At 48.3% G+C, this 18213-nt stretch overlaps 1 protein-coding gene across 1 annotated transcript in view; it reads right to left on the bottom strand.

Moving 5' to 3' along the window:
* Nucleotides 1-17209, bottom strand: part of FIBP (FGF1 intracellular binding protein) — a 36079-nt gene extending 18870 nt beyond the window's left edge. The window contains exons 1-5 of the mRNA XM_075325602.1: nt 17128-17209; nt 10937-11030; nt 9564-9762; nt 8540-8666; nt 2038-2138 (exon numbers count right to left, since the gene is read on the bottom strand). Coding sequence (XP_075181717.1) covers nt 2038-2138; nt 8540-8666; nt 9564-9762; nt 10937-11021 — 512 coding nt within the window. The 5' untranslated portion in view covers nt 11022-11030; nt 17128-17209. The remainder of the gene's footprint in view (nt 1-2037; nt 2139-8539; nt 8667-9563; nt 9763-10936; nt 11031-17127) is intronic.
* Nucleotides 17210-18213: the final 1004 nt, after the last annotated feature.

The following is an 18213-nucleotide window of genomic DNA, read 5'->3' as shown; positions in this document are numbered from 1 at the left end:
AGAGCGTCATAGGCTATGTTTTGAGGGGAAATTTTAACTCCGCTCTTTACAGTTATTCACCAAAAAATCTGCCTCCAGTAAAGCGAATGGAGCTGGGAGCCACAGTGCAGCCAGAACTTCAGAAGCATGTGCAGCCACGCCCTTATATGGAATGTTGGCGTGTCACAATGCAGCCAGGGAAAGAGACAGACAGGGAAAGAGGCAGACACAGACATGGTAAGAAACAGACAGACACGAAGAGACAGACTGACAGGGAAAGAGACAGACTGACAGGGAAAGAGACAGACTGACAGGGAAAGAGACAGACTGACAGGGAAAGAGACAGACTGACAGGGAAAGAGACAGACTGACAGGGAAAGAGACAGACTGACAGGGAAAGAGACAGACTGACAGGGAAAGAGACAGACTGACAGGGAAAGAGACAGACTGACAGGGAAAGAGACAGACTGACAGGGAAAGAGACAGAGAGGGAAAGAGAGACAGGTTAAGAGACAGACACAGACAGAGACAGGGAAACAGTCAGACAGGGAAAGAGACAGACAAAGACAGGGAAAGAGACAGACAAAGAGACAGACACAGGGAAAGAGACAGACAGGGAAAGAGAGGGAAAGATACAGACAGGGAAAGAGAGACAGGGAAAGTGACAGAGATAGACTATTTTGTTAACAGCAGTTATTAACCCGGGCGAAGCCGGGTAGTACAGTTAGTATATAATATAAGGTGTATTTCAACCCAAAAAAAAAAAAAAGTGAAAAGGAAAACAAGGCCACTGTCTACAAGTTGTGTGTGGCATTGCAGTTTGGCCCCATTAACTTCAGGCGGGCTGACCTGCAAGACCAGACACCCCATGGAGAGGATTGGGGCAGTTTCTGGTACAAAGTACAACTTGCTTGTAAGTTTAATTCACTGGTTTCACTTGAATCTTACATTTGGTGAGTGAAATATTATTGGTAAAAAAAAAAAAAAAAAATCAATTCCGCCATTGGATTTTCAGGATTCATTTTTAGGACTTTCAGTGTGTAGTAAAAAAGATCCAGCAACAAGATTCTCCAGCTCACGATAACACCAAACTATTTTTTTAAATTTTTTATTACATTATTAGCAGTAAAGAAAAAAAAACAAAACACTGTTTTGACATCACCACTTTCTAAGACCTATGATTTTCCTGTCAATAGACAGATATGGGGACTTGTGTGAGGCAGTGCACAGTATTACCATATTAAAAAAGGTACATACGTCGCTCTCGATTATCACTTTTATTCGATTTTCCTGACAATGTGAGTAACAACGCCAATTCACGTTTCGATTTTATAAGGCCAAGTTCACACTTCCGTTGTTTTGCGTCCGTAGTTTTTTAGATGTCAACTGACGCAACAGATGTGTTATTTCACAGGATTCCATCCGCAGAAATCCTGTGAAAAAACGGAACCGTCGCATCCGTTGTGCGTCCGTTTCTTCACGGATCCATAGTGATCCGTTTGTCTTCGGGACAGCCCAATGGGTGTGCCAAACATGCTGGGCATGCTCAGTAAAGCATGACAGAATCCAGCACTGGATTCCATCGTGTAATGGATTATAGCGGAATCTAGCACCATAGACATCCATTGTAGCTCTTGACAGATGGTGACGGACACCTGCGGAGTCAGTTTTTTTGCCGCTCTAAAAAACGTTACATTCAGTGTTGCTCCTGCCTGACGGTCAGTCAGTAAATGACTGATCCGTCACGCGGCGGATGCAACGCAAGGCCATCAGTCACAATCCATCGATAAGTCTATGGGGAAAAAAACGGATTCCTGCAAAATATTTTGCAGGATACCGTAATGCCTCAAGGTGACGGGAAGCAAAACAACGGAAGTGTGAATGAAGCCTTATTCTGCTGGGTTTACCGTATTGCTCATTTATTTTTATATATTTTCATAGATCAGATGTGATAATATAAAAATTATAATTTTTTAGGGAAAATATAAGGGGCTGAGGTGGATTAAAATTTTCCTTTGTTTGTTTTTCTCCTTAACATGTAAGGCTTTGGGAACCTACCTGGCGAGTCTGTCTGACAAAAGGAAATTCTGCTGGATGTTTTCAATCAGAGCGCCTCGCATTTCTTCTACCACCTTAAAAACCCGCTTAAAATTGTCAAACTACAGGAAAGAAAACAAAACAAACAAACATAAAAAAAACAAAAACAAAACAAAAAACACTAAAAACAGTAACTATAAGGCCATGTTCACAAAGTCAGTATTTTATATTAGCATTTGTAGCCAAAACCAGGAGTGGAACAGACAAAGGAAAAGTATAATAGACACACGGGCACCACTTCTGTATTTTTTCACCCACTCCTGGTTTTGGCTACAAATACTAATGTGAAGAAGGGAATTTTGTTTACTTACCGTAAATTCCTTTTCTTCTAGCTCCAATTGGGAGACCCAGACAATTGGGTGTATAGCTACTGCCTCCGGAGGCCACACAAAGCATTACACTTAAAAGTGTAAGGCCCCTCCCCTTCTGCCTATACACCCCCCGTGGGATCACGGGCTCCTCAGTTTTAGTGCAAAAGCAAGAAGGAGGAAAGCCAATAACTGGTTTAAGAACAAATTCAATCCGAAGGAACATCGGAGAACCGAAACCATTCAACATGAACAACATGTGTACCCGAAAAAACAAAAATCCCTAAGCAAACAGGGCGGGTGCTGGGTCTCCCAATTGGAGCTAGAAGAAAAGGAATTTACGGTAAGTAAACAAAATTCCCTTCTTCTTTATCGCTCCTAATTGGGAGACCCAGACAATTGGGACGTCCAAAAGCAGTCCCTGGGTGGGTATAATAACCCCTCGTGATAGGACCGTAAAAACAGCCCTTCCCTACAGGTGGGCAGCCGCCGCCTGAAGGACTTGTCTACCTAGGCTGGCGTCCGCCGAAGCGTAGGTATGCACCTGATAGTGTTTGGTAAAAGTGTGCAGACTCGACCAGGTAGCCGCCTGGCACACCTGCTGAGCCGTAGCCTGGTGCCGTAATGCCCAGGACGCACCCACGGCTCTGGTAGAATGGGCCTTCAGCCCTGAGGGCACCGGAAGCCCAGCAGAACGGTAGGCTTCAAGAATTGGTTCCTTGATCCACCGAGCCAGGGTGGATTTGGAAGCTTGCGACCCTTTGCGCTGACCAGCGACAAGGACAAAGAGTGCATCCGAGCGGCGCAGGGGCGCCGTGCGGGAAATGTAGATCCTGAGCGCTCTCACCAGATCCAACAAATGCAAATCCTTTTCACATTGATGAACTGGATGAGGGCACAAAGAAGGCAAGGAGATATCCTGATTGAGATGAAACGGGGATACCACCTTAGGGAGAAACTCCGGAATCGGGCGCAGAACCACCTTGTCCTGGTGAATCACCAGGAAGGGAGATTTGCATGACAGCGCTGCTAGCTCGGACACTCTCCGGAGAGACGTGACCGCTACTAGAAAAGCCACTTTCTGTGAAAGGCGAGAAAGGGAAACATCCCTCATAGGCTCGAAAGGCGGCTTCTGAAGAACAATTAGAACCCTGTTCAGATCCCAGGGCTCTAACGGCCGCTTGTAAGGAGGGACGATATGACAAACCCCTTGCAGGAACGTGCGTACCTGAGGAAGTCGTGCTAGGCGATTCTGAAAAAATACAGATAGCGCTGAGACTTGTCCCTTGAGGGAGCTGAGCGACAAACCTTTTTCCAAACCGGATTGCAGGAAGGAAAGAAAAGTAGGCAATGCAAATGGCCAGGGAGAAACTCCCTGAGCAGAGCACCAAGATAAGAATATTTTCCACGTCCTGTGGTATATCTTGGCGGAGGTAGGTTTTCTAGCCTGTCTCATGGTGGCAATGACCTCTTGAGACAATCCTGAACACGCTAGGATCCAGGACTCAATGGCCACACAGTCAGGTTCAGGGCCGCAGAATTCTGATGGAAAAACGGCCCTTGAGACAGCAAGTCTGGTCGGTCTGGTAGTGCCCACGGTTGGCCTACCGCGAGGTGCCACAGATCCGGGTACCACGACCTCCTTGGCCAGTCTGGAGCGACGAGGATGGCGCGGCGGCAGTCGGACCTGATCTTGCGCAGCACTCTGGGCAACAGAGCCAGAGGTGGAAACACATAAGGAAGCCGGAACTGCGACCAATCTTGAACTAAGGCGTCTGCCGCCAGAGCTCGATGATCGTGAGACCGTGCCATGAAAGCTGGGACCTTGCTGTTGTGCCGAGACGCCATTAGGTCGACGTCCGGCATCCCCCAGCGGCGACAGATCTCCTGAAACACGTCCGGGTGAAGAGACCATTCCCCTGCGTCGATACCCTGGCGACTGAGGAAGTCTGCTTCCCAGTTGTCCACGCCTGGGATGTGAACTGCGGATATGGTGGAAGCCGTGTCTTCCACCCACGTCAGAATCCGCCGGACTTCCTGGAAGGCTTGCCGACTGCGAGTTCCTCCTTGGTGGTTGATGTATGCCACCGCTGTGGAGTTGTCCGACTGAATACGGATCTGCTTGCCTTCCAGCCACTGCTGGAAAGCTTGTAGGGCAAGATACACTGCTCTGATCTCCAGAACGTTGATCTGAAGGGTGGACTCTTGCTGAGTCCACGTACCTTGAGCCCTGTGGTGGAGAAAGACTGCTCCCCACCCTGACAGACTCGCATCTGTCGTCACCACCGCCCAGGATGGGGGTAGGAAGGATTTCCCTTTCGACAATGAGGTGGGAAGCAGCCACCATCGAAGAGAATCCTTGGCCGCCTGAGAAAGGGAGACGTTCCTGTCGAGGGACTTCGACTTCCCGTCCCATTGGTGGAGAATGTCCCATTGCAGTGGACGCAGATGAAACTGCGCGAAAGGGACTGCCTCTATTGCTGCAACCATCTTCCCTAGGAAGTGCATGAGGCGTCTCAAGGGGTGTGACTGGCCTTGAAGGAGAGATTGCACCCCTGTCTTTAGTGAACGCTGTTTGACAAGCGGAAGCTTCACTATCGCTGAGAGAGTATGAAACTCCATGCCAAGATATGTTATCGACTGGGTCGGGGTTAGATTTGACTTGGAAAAGTTGATGATCCACCCGAAACCCTGGAGGGTCTCCAGCGCAACGTTCAGGCTGTGTTGGCATGCCTCTTGAGAAGGTGCCTTGACAAGCAGATCGTCTAAGTAAGGGATCACAGAGTGTCCCTGAGAGTGCAGGACTGCAACTACAGCTGCCATGACTTTGGTGAAGACCCGTGGGGCTGTCGCCAGACCAAAAGGCAGAGCTACGAACTGAAGGTGTTCGTCTCTTATAACGAAGCGTAGAAAACGCTGATGCTCTGGAGCAATCGGTACGTGGAGATAAGCATCCTTGATGTCTATTGATGCTAGGAAATCTCCTTGAGACATTGCGGCGATGACGGAGCGGAGGGATTCCATCCGGAACCGTCTGGTTCTCACGTGGTTGTTGAGAAGTTTTAGGTCCAGAACGGGACGGAAAGACCCGTCCTTTTTTGGTACCACAAACAAATTGGAGTAAAAACCGTGACCTTGCTCTTGAAGAGGAACAGGGATCACCACTCCTTCCGCCTTTAGAGTGCACACCGCCTGCAGAAGAGCATCGGCTCGGTCGGGAGGCGGAGACGTTCTGAAGAATCGAGTTGGAGGACGAGAACTGAACTCTATCCTGTACCCGTGAGACAGAATGTCTCTCACCCAACGGTCTTGGACCTGTGGCAGCCAAATGTCGCCAAAGCGGGAGAGCCTGCCACCGACCGAGGATGCGGAGAGAGGAGGCCGAAAGTCATGAGGACGCCGCCTTGGTAGCGGGTCTTCCGGCTGTCTTTTTTGGGCGTGACTGAGCCCGCCAAGAATCTGAGTTCTTCTGATCCTTTTGAGTCCTTTTGGACGAGGACAATTGGGACCTGCCCGAGCCTCGAAAGGACCGAAACCCTGACTGTCCCCTCCTCTGTTGGGGTTTGTTTTGTCTGGGCTGAGGTAAGGATGAATCCTTACCCTTGGACTGTTTAATGATTTCATCCAAACGCTCACCAAACAGTCGGTCACCAGAAACTGGCAAACTGGTTAAGCATTTTTTGGAAGCAGAATCTGCTTTCCATTCCCTTAACCACAAGGCTCTGCGTAAAACCACGGAGTTGGCGGATGCCACTGCCGTACGGCTCGTAGAGTCCAGAACCGCATTAATCGCGTAAGACGCAAATGCAGACATTTGAGAGGTTAAGGATGCCACCTGCGGAACAGATGTACGTGTGACCGTGTCAACCTGTGTAAGACCAGCTGAAATAGCTTGGAGTGCCCATACGGCTGCGAATGCAGGAGCAAACGACGCGCCGATAGCTTCATAGATGGATTTCAACCAGAGCTCCATCTGTCTGTCAGTGGCATCTTTAAGTGCAGCCCCATCCTCCACTGCAACTATGGATCTAGCCGCAAGCCTGGAGATTGGGGGATCCACCTTGGGACACTGGGTCCAGCTCTTGATCACGTCAGGAGGAAAGGGATAACGTGTATCCTTAAGCCGTTGGGAGAAACGCTTATCTGGATAAGCGTGGTGTTTCTGGACTGACTCTCTAAAGTCAGAGTGGTCCAGAAAAGTACTTAATTTACGCTTGGGATACCTGAAATGGAATTTCTCCTGCTGTGAAGCTGACTCCTCCACTGGAGGAGCTGGGGGAGAAATATCCAACATTTTATTGATGGACGCGATAAGATCATTCACTATGACGTCACCATCAGGAGTATCCAGATTGAGAGCGGTCTCAGGATCAGAATCCTGATCAGCTACCTCTGCCTCATCATACAGAGAGTCCTCCTGCTGGGACCCTGACCAGTGTGATGAAGTAGAGGGCCGCTCATAGCGAGCTCGCTTAGGCTGTCTGGGACTGTCGTCTGTGTCAGAGCCGTCACCCTGGGATGCATGGGACACCCCCGGAGCCCGGAGCTGTTCCAACTGAGGGGGGCCAGGGAGCAATGATTCAACAGTGCCCATGGTCTGAGTTACTGGTCTAGACTGCAAGGTTTCTAGAATCTTAGTCATAGTCACAGACAATCTATCAGCAAAAATTGCAAACTCTGTCCCCGTCACCTGGACAGTATTCACAGGTGGTTCTCCCTGGGACACCTCCAGCAGGGGCCCCGGCCGAGCAAGTGGCACAGGGGCCGAGCACTGCACACAATGGGGGTCAGTGGAACCTGCCGGTAGAACAGCCTCACAAGCGGTACAAGCAGCATAGAAAGCCTGTGCCTTGGCACCCTTGTTTTTTGCGGACGACATGCTGTAGTCTCCACTAAGCAATCTAGGAGGGTATATAGCCAAGAATCACCAGCGACCGTTTAGTGCAATGTATAGCATGCAAGCATAAAAATACAATTGTACACTTCGGCACTAGTGGGGTCAGCACCGGAGGTGCCGCTTACCGCCCGCTAAAAGCGGGTGTGTGGTCGCCAGAATCCCGTGCCTGGGTCTCCCAGAACTTGTCTCCCCTCTCCAGCTCAGACTGCATTCAGGAATGGCCGCCGGCGTTCTGTGAAGAGGGGCGGACCGTGGGCGTGCCTCAGACAAAGTGCGGGAAACTGGCGTCCCACTGTGCTCAATGTGAGGGCTGGAGTATGTAAAGCAGACTCCATCCCTCGGCGCTGACGTTCTGTACAGCGTCCCGCCCTTCCCCTGACTGGCAGGCCTGGGGGCGGGAACGAAGCGAAACTAGGCCGCAAAAGCCGGGGACTCTAGTAATAAGCGCGGCCGTCAAATATGCACGGCCAGCGCGGAAGTTCCCGGCGCACCACAAGTCCCAGCCGCGCCGCAGTGTAAACTGCCAGCAGCGGCCGGCGCGGCAGTTCCCAACACAATAACTCCCTCAGCAAGCTGTGGAAGTGTGGCACAAGCGCGCAGCGCTGTTGTCCCCGGCGCACTAACACACCCAGCAATGCTGCAGTGTGCGCGCGGTCTGTACGGGGACACAGAGTACCTTGACGTAGCAGGGCCTGTCCCTGACGATACTCCGCTCCATATCCAGCAGATTCCCCAGGGGCTGTGGATGGAGCACGGTCCCTTGTGCCTGGAGACCGGTAAAATCCCACTTCACCCAGAGCCCTAAGGGGGATGGGGAAGGATGCAGCATGTGGGCTCCAGCCTCCGTACCCGCAATGGGTACCTCAACCTTAACAAACACCGCCGACAAAAGTGGGGTGAGAAGGGAGCATGCTGGGGACCCTAGTATGGGTCCTCTTTTCTTCCATCCGACATAGTCAGCAGCTGCTGCTGACTAAACAGTGGAGCTATGCGTGGATGTCTGACCTCCTTCGCACAAAGCTTGAAAACTGAGGAGCCCGTGATCCCACGGGGGGTGTATAGGCAGAAGGGGAGGGGCCTTACACTTTTAAGTGTAATGCTTTGTGTGGCCTCCGGAGGCAGTAGCTATACACCCAATTGTCTGGGTCTCCCAATTAGGAGCGATAAAGAAATACTGACCAAATACTGAACGTGTGACCGTGGCCTAAATGAGAGGATGTAAATTAATGGCGCTGGGGAATAAAGTACCGTCAGATACCTGTCTCCTGCAGCTCTTCAGGGTCACACCTGTCTTCGCACTTATGTCATCCAGATCTTTCTTAGTTCCTTTAGAAAGTTTCTTTCCAAGAACTTCCCGGACAAAAGCTTCATCAAAAGCATAGTACCTAGAGGAAGAAAGACCTTAAAGGGAACCTGTCACCACTTTTTTGGCCTATAATCTGCGGCCAGCACCACCGGGCTCTTATATACAGCATTCTAACATGATGTATATAAAGAGCGCAGGCCGCTGTGACAACATAAAAAACACTTTATATACTTACCTAACGGTCGCGCGGTGGGCCTTATAGGCGTCTCCATTGTCCGGTGCCGGTGCCTCCCCTTTCGGCCATCTTCATCCTCTTTCTGAAGCCTGGGTGCATGACGCGTCTAAGTCATATACACTCGTCGGTCCTGCGCAGGCGCACTACAATACTTTGATCTGCCCTGCTCAGGACCTGAATGCCAGCGAGTGTGGATGACGTCGGACCCGTCATGCACCGCGGCTAGAGGAGAACAAAGATGGCCAAAAGAGGTGGCGTCGGGACCGGACAACGGAGACGCCCATATGGCCCAACTCCATCTTACAGCATGTTAGAATGCTGTATATAAGAGCCCGGTGGTGGTGGCCACAGCTTATAGGCCAAAAAAAGTGGTGACAGGTTCCCTTTAAAGGGATTGTCCAGACATTTATTGATGACGTATTCCAATCATAGCTCACCAATAGTCAATCAATGGGGGTCTGATACTTGGCACATCTGTCATCTCTGGCAGAACAGTACAGATCTGTTCTATATGTAGCAGCCGCTGCCGGGAACTATAGCTGATCTGAAGTTACCGGCCATGGCTAATGCAGATTTAACAGGGTTGTATTTTTCAGCTCTATTCAATGCTTACATCCAGACAGCGGATCGATGGTGGTGCGTACAGTGTAGGCTAGGAAAGCATGACCCACATGCTGGTTGTGCTACAATTTGCTGACGCCTGCTCTATATAAATATGCAGGATGATGTGAGTAGTAGTACCTCTCAATCAGCATGCTTTGCTTGTAAGGTGGGATCTGAAAAAGTAACTGCTGCACCAGCTTGGGTGGATAATGGAGAAGCCTTTCGATCATCTGAAATGTTCTGTAATGGTCCATGGTGTCACTCTCCAGGACGTCAGCACCAGCACCGGTCTGATCCAAAATCCCGCTCTTCAGACGCATATTCACCGCATCGCTCACTGCAAAAGAGAAAAAACAAAGCAACAAAATGAAAGAAAGAATCCAGGAAATCTTATATGAATACATGAGTATTCTCACGCTTGAAAGTAACCAATCGCAGCATGCACCCGACTCTTCTGAGGTTTTTTGATCAGACTTGCTCATTAAATTCAATGTGTGAGCTAAATAAATAAATCAATGCCATCCTTTATTAATGGATCCACTGCAATTATTTACAAAGGACAGTGTATTTTGCCTTCTGTAATTTATTTTTGCTGATAGGCACTAGAAAGTGCCATTTTCTTAAAGGGAACCTGTCATCAGAAATTTAGCTTGAAACCTAAAAGTTTCCCCCTCTGCAGCTCCTGGGCTGCATTCTAGCAGGTTCCTGTACTTTTTGTGGCCCCTTTTAAACCAAATTAAATACTTTATAAACTTGTACCTTTTGCTATGTAAATTTTGTAAATCGTCCATGGGGGCGGGCTCTCTGCTGACCATTGCTGTTCCTCCAGCACATTGACGCCGTCCCCCCACGCTCCATTTCATCCATCAGGACGCCGCCCACTGCGCCCGAGGTGCCGCCCACGCCAGGATCGCTGGTGACGTGTGTCACAAGCACACGTACCTGTGTTTTTGCCGCAAGTTGGTCCCTGCGGATTTTTACCATTATCTATGGCAAAAACCGCAGGTACCTGCAGAAAAGAAGTGACATGCTCATTAATTCTGCAGCGGAAAATCTGCTGGTATAAAACAACGCAGCGTGCGCACAGCATTTTTTAAAACTCATAGGATTTGCTGGGTAATTGACTGCAGCAATGTTAGACACATTTTCTGCAGCAAATCCGCGGTGATTCCGCAGCGTGCGCACAGGGCCTTAAACAAATAAAAAAAAACAGATGTCACATGATGGTATAAAGACACGCATGCTGCAGTCGCCTCTGATTTGCAATGATGTCTATGGCAAGCGAATCGGGTTTGATTTGAGACCAGCGACAGAAAATTCAACAGACGGTGCTGGAGGAGGCTGATGGTCAGACCGTGACACCAGAGGAAATAATTAGATGCCCGTTGTGTCAAAGATGCCCGTGTAGACCTAGCCTAACAAAGATCTACCCTATGTCCCATTCATCAGCCCTTCGTCTCGTCCAGATCTGTTAATAAACATCGAAGGATATCCTCATGCAGAATTACTACCTGAATATCCATCCAGCCAGAGCTGATACACCTCCTCATCGATCAGCGTCGTGTTTCCAACAAACACGTCCAGTTCATTGGCCATACTGGTGTCCTGTAAAGAGAAGAATGTGGATGAGAAATTCGGCTCATGACTAGAAAATGTGACCGATCAGCAATAACATACATTCATCTACACGAGGCTGAACCCTGACCACCGGGCGCAAGCGGCTATTGGGCATCATTAGGGATGCATGCAGCCAGACATACCAGACAGGGTTCATTATGACACAGTCTATATCTGCATATTGCTTTAGCAGGGTTTTGTTTGATGCTTTTTTGATTGTATGTTATTTAGAAGGGCTGTTAAATTTGGTCCATGCATTAAAAATAATAATAATATTGGCTTGTTGGAAGCAAGAAAAATGGCAAGTACAGCGAGGATAAGAGTGGAGTATGGAAGGAGGCCGAGGTTTGTGCTTTTAAATACAAGCTCTTTCACAATTTGCTGCTTAGTGAGATCTTCAGCCATTCTTGAGATACTTTTGTGTGCAACTTGTTGCGCAAAAGACCGACAACCGCTACTATGAAGATTGTAAGCAGTGAGCGGAATCTGCCGGGGATTGGGAGGTTTCGGCGCTCTCTAGCGATCCTGACAAGAATTCAAACCGTGCTTACAAGCTGAACTGAAAAGCTTGTAAGCTCTTCACATGTCCTGCTGTTTAAAAGCAGTGGTCGGTCTACTATGCAACGAGCTGTAAAGAAACAAATGTTTGTTAATGTCTGTAGATCGACTGAACAGATTAATAGGCAATAATTTGCTTGAACTTATATGTTCTATACGACAATATCCATTAATTAATTTTGTGAATAACCCTTTAAAGGGTTTGAACCAATTATGGAGCTTGTCCCTTATCCAAAGAGAACTTTCCGATTGTTGGGACCCCTACGGGTCTTCACAATGGGGCTGTGTAAGGAGCAAAGATCACATACGTGCTCCTCTGCTCTATTTATTCCATGTGGGTCTGCCTAAGATTGTGAGCATTGTACTCCAAACTGCGGCAGGTCTAAAGACAACACATTAGTGGAGCTGCACATGCTCTATCTGTGCTCCATTCAAAAGGGGGAATGTTGGGGTACAGAGCCTTGTTCATAGGATCGGTGGGGCCCAGTGATCTTACCCTCAGCCATTAATTCGCTATACCCCAGCCTATAGAAGGGAACAAACCATTTAAAGGGTTTTCCTGCATTTTTTTTCAAATTAACAGTGAGAAAAAGAAAGATGGAAAGAGAAGCAAGAAGGGTGAAATAGGATGGAGAGAGAAGCAAGAAAGATGGAGAGAGAAGCAAAAAGGATGAAGAAGGATGGAGAGGGAATCAAGGATGAAGAAGGATGGAGAGGGAAGCAAGAAGGATGAAGAAGGATGGAGAGGGAAGCAAGAAGGATGAAGAAGGATGGAGAGGGAAGCAAGAAGGATGGAGAAAGAAGCAAGAAGGATGAAGAAGGATGCAGAGGGAAGCAAGAAGGATGAAGGATGGAGAGGGAAGCAAGAAGGATGAAGGATGGAGAGGGAAGCAAGAAGGATGAAGGATGGAGAGGGAAGCAAGAAGGATGAAGGATGGAGAGGGAAGCAAGAAGGATGAAGGATGGAGAGGGAAGCAAGAAGGATGAAGGATGGAGAGGGAATCAAGAAGGATGAAGGATGGAGAGGGAATCAAGAAGGACGAAGAAGGATGGAGAGGGAATCAAGAAGGATGAAGAAGGATGGAGAGGGAATCAAGAAGGATGAAGAAGGATGGAGAGGGAAGCAAGAAGGATGAAGAAGGATGGAGAGGGAAGCAAGAAGGATGGAGAGGGAAGCAAGAAGGATGGAGAGGGAAGCAAGAAGGATGAAGAAGGATGGAGAGGGAAGCAAGAAGGATGAAGAAGGATGGAGAGGGAAGCAAGAAGGATGAAGAAGGATGGAGAGGGAAGCAAGAAGGATGAAGAAGGATGGAGAGGGAAGCAAGAAGGATGAAGAAGGATGGAGAGGGAAGCAAGAAGGATGAAGAAGGATGGAGAGGGAAGCAAGAAGGATGAAGAAGGATGGAGAGGGAAGCAAGAAGGATGAAGAAGGATGGAGAGGGAAGCAAGAAGGATGAAGGATGGAGAGGGAAGCAAGAAGGATAAAGGATGCAGAGGGAAGCAAGAAGGATGAAGGATGGAGAGGGAAGCAAGAAGGATGAAGGATGGAGAGGGAAGCAAGAAGGATGAAGGATGGAGAGAGAAGCAAGAAGGATGAAGGATGGAGAGAGAAGCAAGAAGGATGAAGGATGGAGAGAGAAGCAAGAAGGATGAAGGATGGAGAGAGAAGCAAGAAGGATGAAGGATGGAGAGAGAAGCAAGAAGGATGAAGGATGGAGAGAGAAGCAAGAAGGATGAAGAAGGATGGAGAGGGAAGCAAGAAGGATGAAGAAGGATGGAGAGGGAAGCAAGAAGGATGAAGAAGGATGGAGAGGGAAGCAAGAAGGATGAAGAAGGATGGAGAGGGAAGCAAGAAGGATGAAGAAGGATGGAGAGGGAAGCAAGAAGGATGAAGGATGGAGAGGGAAGCAAGAAGGATGAAGGATGGAGAGGGAAGCAAGAAGGATAAAGGATGCAGAGGGAAGCAAGAAGGATGAAGGATGGAGAGGGAAGCAAGAAGGATGAAGGATGGAGAGGGAAGCAAGAAGGATGAAGGATGGAGAGGGAAGCAAGAAGGATGAAGGATGGAGAGAGAAGCAAGAAGGATGAAGGATGGAGAGAGAAGCAAGAAGGATGAAGGATGGAGAGAGAAGCAAGAAGGATGAAGGATGGAGAGAGAAGCAAGAAGGATGAAGGATGGAGAGAGAAGCAAGAAGGATGAAGAAGGATGGAGAGGGAAGCAAGAAGGATGAAGAAGGATGGAGAGGGAAGCAAGAAGGATGAAGGATGGAGAGGGAAGCAAGAAGGATGAAGGATGGAGAGGGAAGCAAGAAGGATGAAGGATGGAGAGAGAAGCAAGAAGGATGAAGGATGGAGAGAGAAGCAAGAAGGGTGAAGGATGGAGAGAGAAGCAAGAAGGGTGAAGGATGGAGAGAGAAGCAAGAAGGGTGAAATAGGATGGAGAGAGAAGCAAGAAAGATGGAGAGAGAAGCAAAAAGGATGAAGAAGGATGGAGAGGGAAGCAAGAAGGGTGAAGAAGGATGGAGAGAGAAGCAAGAAGGATGAAGAAGGATGGAGAGAGAAGCAAGAAGGATGAAGAAGGATGCAGAGGGAAGCAAGAAGGATGAAGAAGGATGGAGAGAGAAGCAAGAAGGATGAAGAAGGATGGAGAGAGAAGCAAGAAGGATGAAGAAGGATGGAGAGAGAAGCAAGAAGGATGAAGAAGGATGGAGAGAGAAGCAAGAAGGATGAAGAAGGATGGAGAGAGAAGCAAGAAGGATGAAGAAGGATGGAGAGAGAAGCAAGAAGGATGAAGAAGGATGGAGAGAGAAGCAAGAAGGATGAAGAAGGATGGAGAGAGAAGCAAGAAGGATGAAGAAGGATGGAGAGAGAAGCAAGAAGGATGAAGAAGGATGGAGAGAGAAGCAAGAAGGATGAAGAAGGATGGAGAGAGAAGCAAGAAGGATGAAGAAGGATGGAGAGAGAAGCAAGAAGGATGAAGAAGGATGGAGAGAGAAGCAAGAAGGATGAAGAAGGATGGAGAGAGAAGCAAGAAGGATGAAGAAGGATGGAGAGAGAAGCAAGAAGGATGAAGAAGGATGGAGAGAGAAGCAAGAAGGATGAAGAAGGATGGAGAGAGAAGCAAGAAGGATGAAGAAGGATGGAGAGAGAAGCAAGAAGGATGAAGAAGGATGGAGAGGGAAGCAAGAAGGATGAAGAAGGATGGAGAGGGAAGCAAGAAGGATGAAGAAGGATGGAGAGGGAAGCAAGAAGGATGAAGAAGGATGGAGAGGGAAGCAAGAAGGATGAAGAAGGATGGAGAGGGAAGCAAGAAGGATGAAGAAGGATGGAGAGGGAAGCAAGAAGGATGAAGAAGGATGGAGAGGGAAGCAAGAAGGATGAAGAAGGATGGAGAGGGAAGCAAGAAGGATGAAGGATGGAGAGGGAAGCAAGAAGGATGAAGGATGGAGAGGGAAGCAAGAAGGATGAAGGATGAAGAGGGAAGCAAGAAGGATGAAGGATGAAGAGGGAAGCAAGAAGGATGAAGAAGGATGGAGAGAGAAGCAAGAAGGATGAAGAAGGATGGAGAGAGAAGCAAGAAGGATGAAGAAGGATGGAGAGAGAAGCAAGAAGGATGAAGAAGGATGGAGAGAGAAGCAAGAAGGATGAAGAAGGATGGAGAGAGAAGCAAGAAGGATGAAGAAGGATGGAGAGAGAAGCAAGAAGGATGAAGAAGGATGGAGAGAGAAGCAAGAAGGATGAAGAAGGATGGAGAGAGAAGCAAGAAGGATGAAGAAGGATGGAGAGAGAAGCAAGAAGGATGAAGAAGGATGGAGAGAGAAGCAAGAAGGATGAAGAAGGATGGAGAGAGAAGCAATAAGGATGAAGAAGGATGGAGAGAGAAGCAAGAAGGATGAAGAAGGATGGAGAGAGAAGCAAGAAGGATGAAGAAGGATGGAGAGAGAAGCAAGAAGGATGAAGAAGGATGGAGAGAGAAGCAAGAAGGATGAAGAAGGATGGAGAGGGAAGCAAGAAGGATGAAGAAGGATGGAGAGGGAAGCAAGAAGGATGAAGAAGGATGGAGAGAGAAGCAATAAGGATGAAGAAGGATGGAGAGGGAAGCAAGAAGGATGAAGAAGGATGGAGAGGGAAGCAAGAAGGATGAAGAAGGATGGAGAGGGAAGCAATAAGGATGAAGAAGGATGGAGAGAGAAGCAATAAGGATGAAGAAGGATGGAGAGAGAAGCAATAAGGATGAAGAAGGATGGAGAGGGAAGCAAGAAGGATGAAGAAGGATGGAGAGGGAAGCAAGAAGGATGAAGAATGATGGAGAGGGAAGCAAGAAGTATGGAGAGAGAAGAATAGAGTAGGATGGAGAGAGAAGAATGGAGAAGGATGGAGAGAGAAGAAAGAAGGATGGAGTAGGATGGAGAGAGAAGCAAGAAGGATGGAGAGAGAAGCAAGAAAGGTGAAGAAGGATGGAGAGAGAAGCAAGAAAGGTGAAGAAGGATGGAGAGAGAAGCAAGAAAGGTGAAGAAGGATGGAGAGAGAAGGAAGAAGATGGAGAAAGATGGAGAGAGAAGGAAGAAGATGGAGAAAGATGGAGAGAGAAGGAAGAAGATGGAGAAAGATGGAGAGAGAAGGAAGAAGATGGAGAAAGATGGAGAGAGAAGGAAGAAGATGGAGAAAGATGGAGAAAGATGGTGAGAGAAGGAAGAAGATGGAGAAAGATGGAGAGAGAAGGAAGAAGATGGAGAGAGACGGAGAGAGAAGGAAGAAGATGGAGAAAGATGGAGAGAGAAGGAAGACGATGGAGAGAGACGAAGAAAGATGTAAAAAGGAACGAGGAAGAATTGGAAAAAAAAAAAAAAAGAAGCCATACTTCCTGCTGAAATATGCCCTCTACTGGCCTGGAAGAGATGATGCCATCATCACTTGACCGCTGCAGACAATCCCTGGGCTCAGGGGTCATGGGCATCTATCATGGCGTCACTGCTGCAGCTAGTCAACAAAGACCTGAGGCAGCGGTGCATACATAGAGCCCAGTATATGTTGTTACACGTGTATTCCATAGAATTGGCCGTGTTTTGTATGGGGCAAGCCCACAGTGTAGCACTTGCTGTCCTGGTCTGAGCACCGGACAACCCCAACTACCTCCCAGTTTCTGATCTGGGGCTCCTGGCTCCTACATTAACTGGGTGCTTCCATAGGTTACAACCATAAATATGGCCAAAGTGTAATCTGATGGTCTTGTTATCTGTGGTGCATCAACAGAAATACAATTCACTACAATCACTGAGAAAACAGAAGCACTACTGCCCTGCACAGGGCTACAGAAAAATGGCCGCCTCCACTAGAGCGCTGGGAGACGACATTTTGGAGTCTATAGACGCTGGTGAACAGGACATGTCCGTGATACGACAGATACCGACTATCAAAATGGGTCATGAACGGACGGTGACAGAACCAGGAGCTTTCCCCGTCACCTCACAGCTGCACATGGCGCTGACATCCGCCGTCACCTCGCGCCCTCTGCAGACACACTCACCTTCCCCGCGCGCCGCTCTGAGCTTCGCTAAAGAAGAGGACCTTGGTGACGTCACCGTCACGTGACCCGGCTGTGTAACACGTGACCGCTCATTGGAGGACACTGTCAGACGCAGAGAGGAGGGGATGTTCCCTGCAGCCGGTCCTAACAAGTCCGTTTCAGGACGCGCCTTCTTTAAGGCTATGTTCACACACTGCTCTTTTTTTCTGAGTGCATTTTGAGTTTTTATTTTCCTAAAGAAGTTTTTTTTTTAATTATTATTATTATTATTATTATTATTATACTTTTGTTTTCTATTTTTTTGCAGATTTCTGATTGGACAATACCTTATTTGGACAAGTTTCCCTCAAGATCCTCTTTAAAGAAAAAAAAAAGTGAAATGCACTTTTGTTTTTTCCCCCCACCATTAATTTTTGCAATACCTCTTAAGGGTGGGGGGTGATCGCACAATGAACGCCTTAAAAAAACGAAATCCAGAAATCGGTTTCGGAATAGTGTTTACTTTTTACCGATTCATCCCATTTGGTGACGGCAGCAGTCGGGAGTGCTCAGCTGGAGCTGCACAGAACAGCTCCATCAACAGAATAGTGGCCCCTGCTAGGTACTATTGATTCGAATGAGGGGCTGGCCACTATAGAGTTGGCGGATCTGTGCTGCGCAGCTCTAATTGAGCAGTTCTGGCTGTCATTAGTGAGGGTGCCGGCTGTCGCACCCCCACAGATCAGATATTGATGATCTATCTGGTCTAAATCCACAAGTCTGCAGTCCCTCTATGTGTCGCTCTATGTGACTGCAGACTTGTGAATCTTCAAATCTCATGCACTGTGCACTGTGAGGATTCTCCGGTGTCAGAGCCGGGAATGGCGGTCACGTAGTCACGAGTATACGACATGCAGACTCCGGCTAGAGAGCAGCCTCAGTGAATATATTTGTTTAAGCAATGCCACCTTCTAGTCAGATTCTGGCAGGGGGGTCTGCATATTGTATTCTCGCAGCCACGTTACTTCCATTCCCGGCTCTGACACCGGAGAATCCTCACAGTGTATGAGATGTGAAGGTTCACAAGACTGCAGTCACATAGAGCGA

The sequence above is a fragment of the Anomaloglossus baeobatrachus genome, chromosome 10 (genome assembly GCF_048569485.1).
Source record: "Anomaloglossus baeobatrachus isolate aAnoBae1 chromosome 10, aAnoBae1.hap1, whole genome shotgun sequence".
Classification (NCBI taxonomy): domain Eukaryota; kingdom Metazoa; phylum Chordata; class Amphibia; order Anura; family Aromobatidae; genus Anomaloglossus; species Anomaloglossus baeobatrachus.
This window is presented reverse-complemented; position numbering and strand designations above follow the sequence as displayed.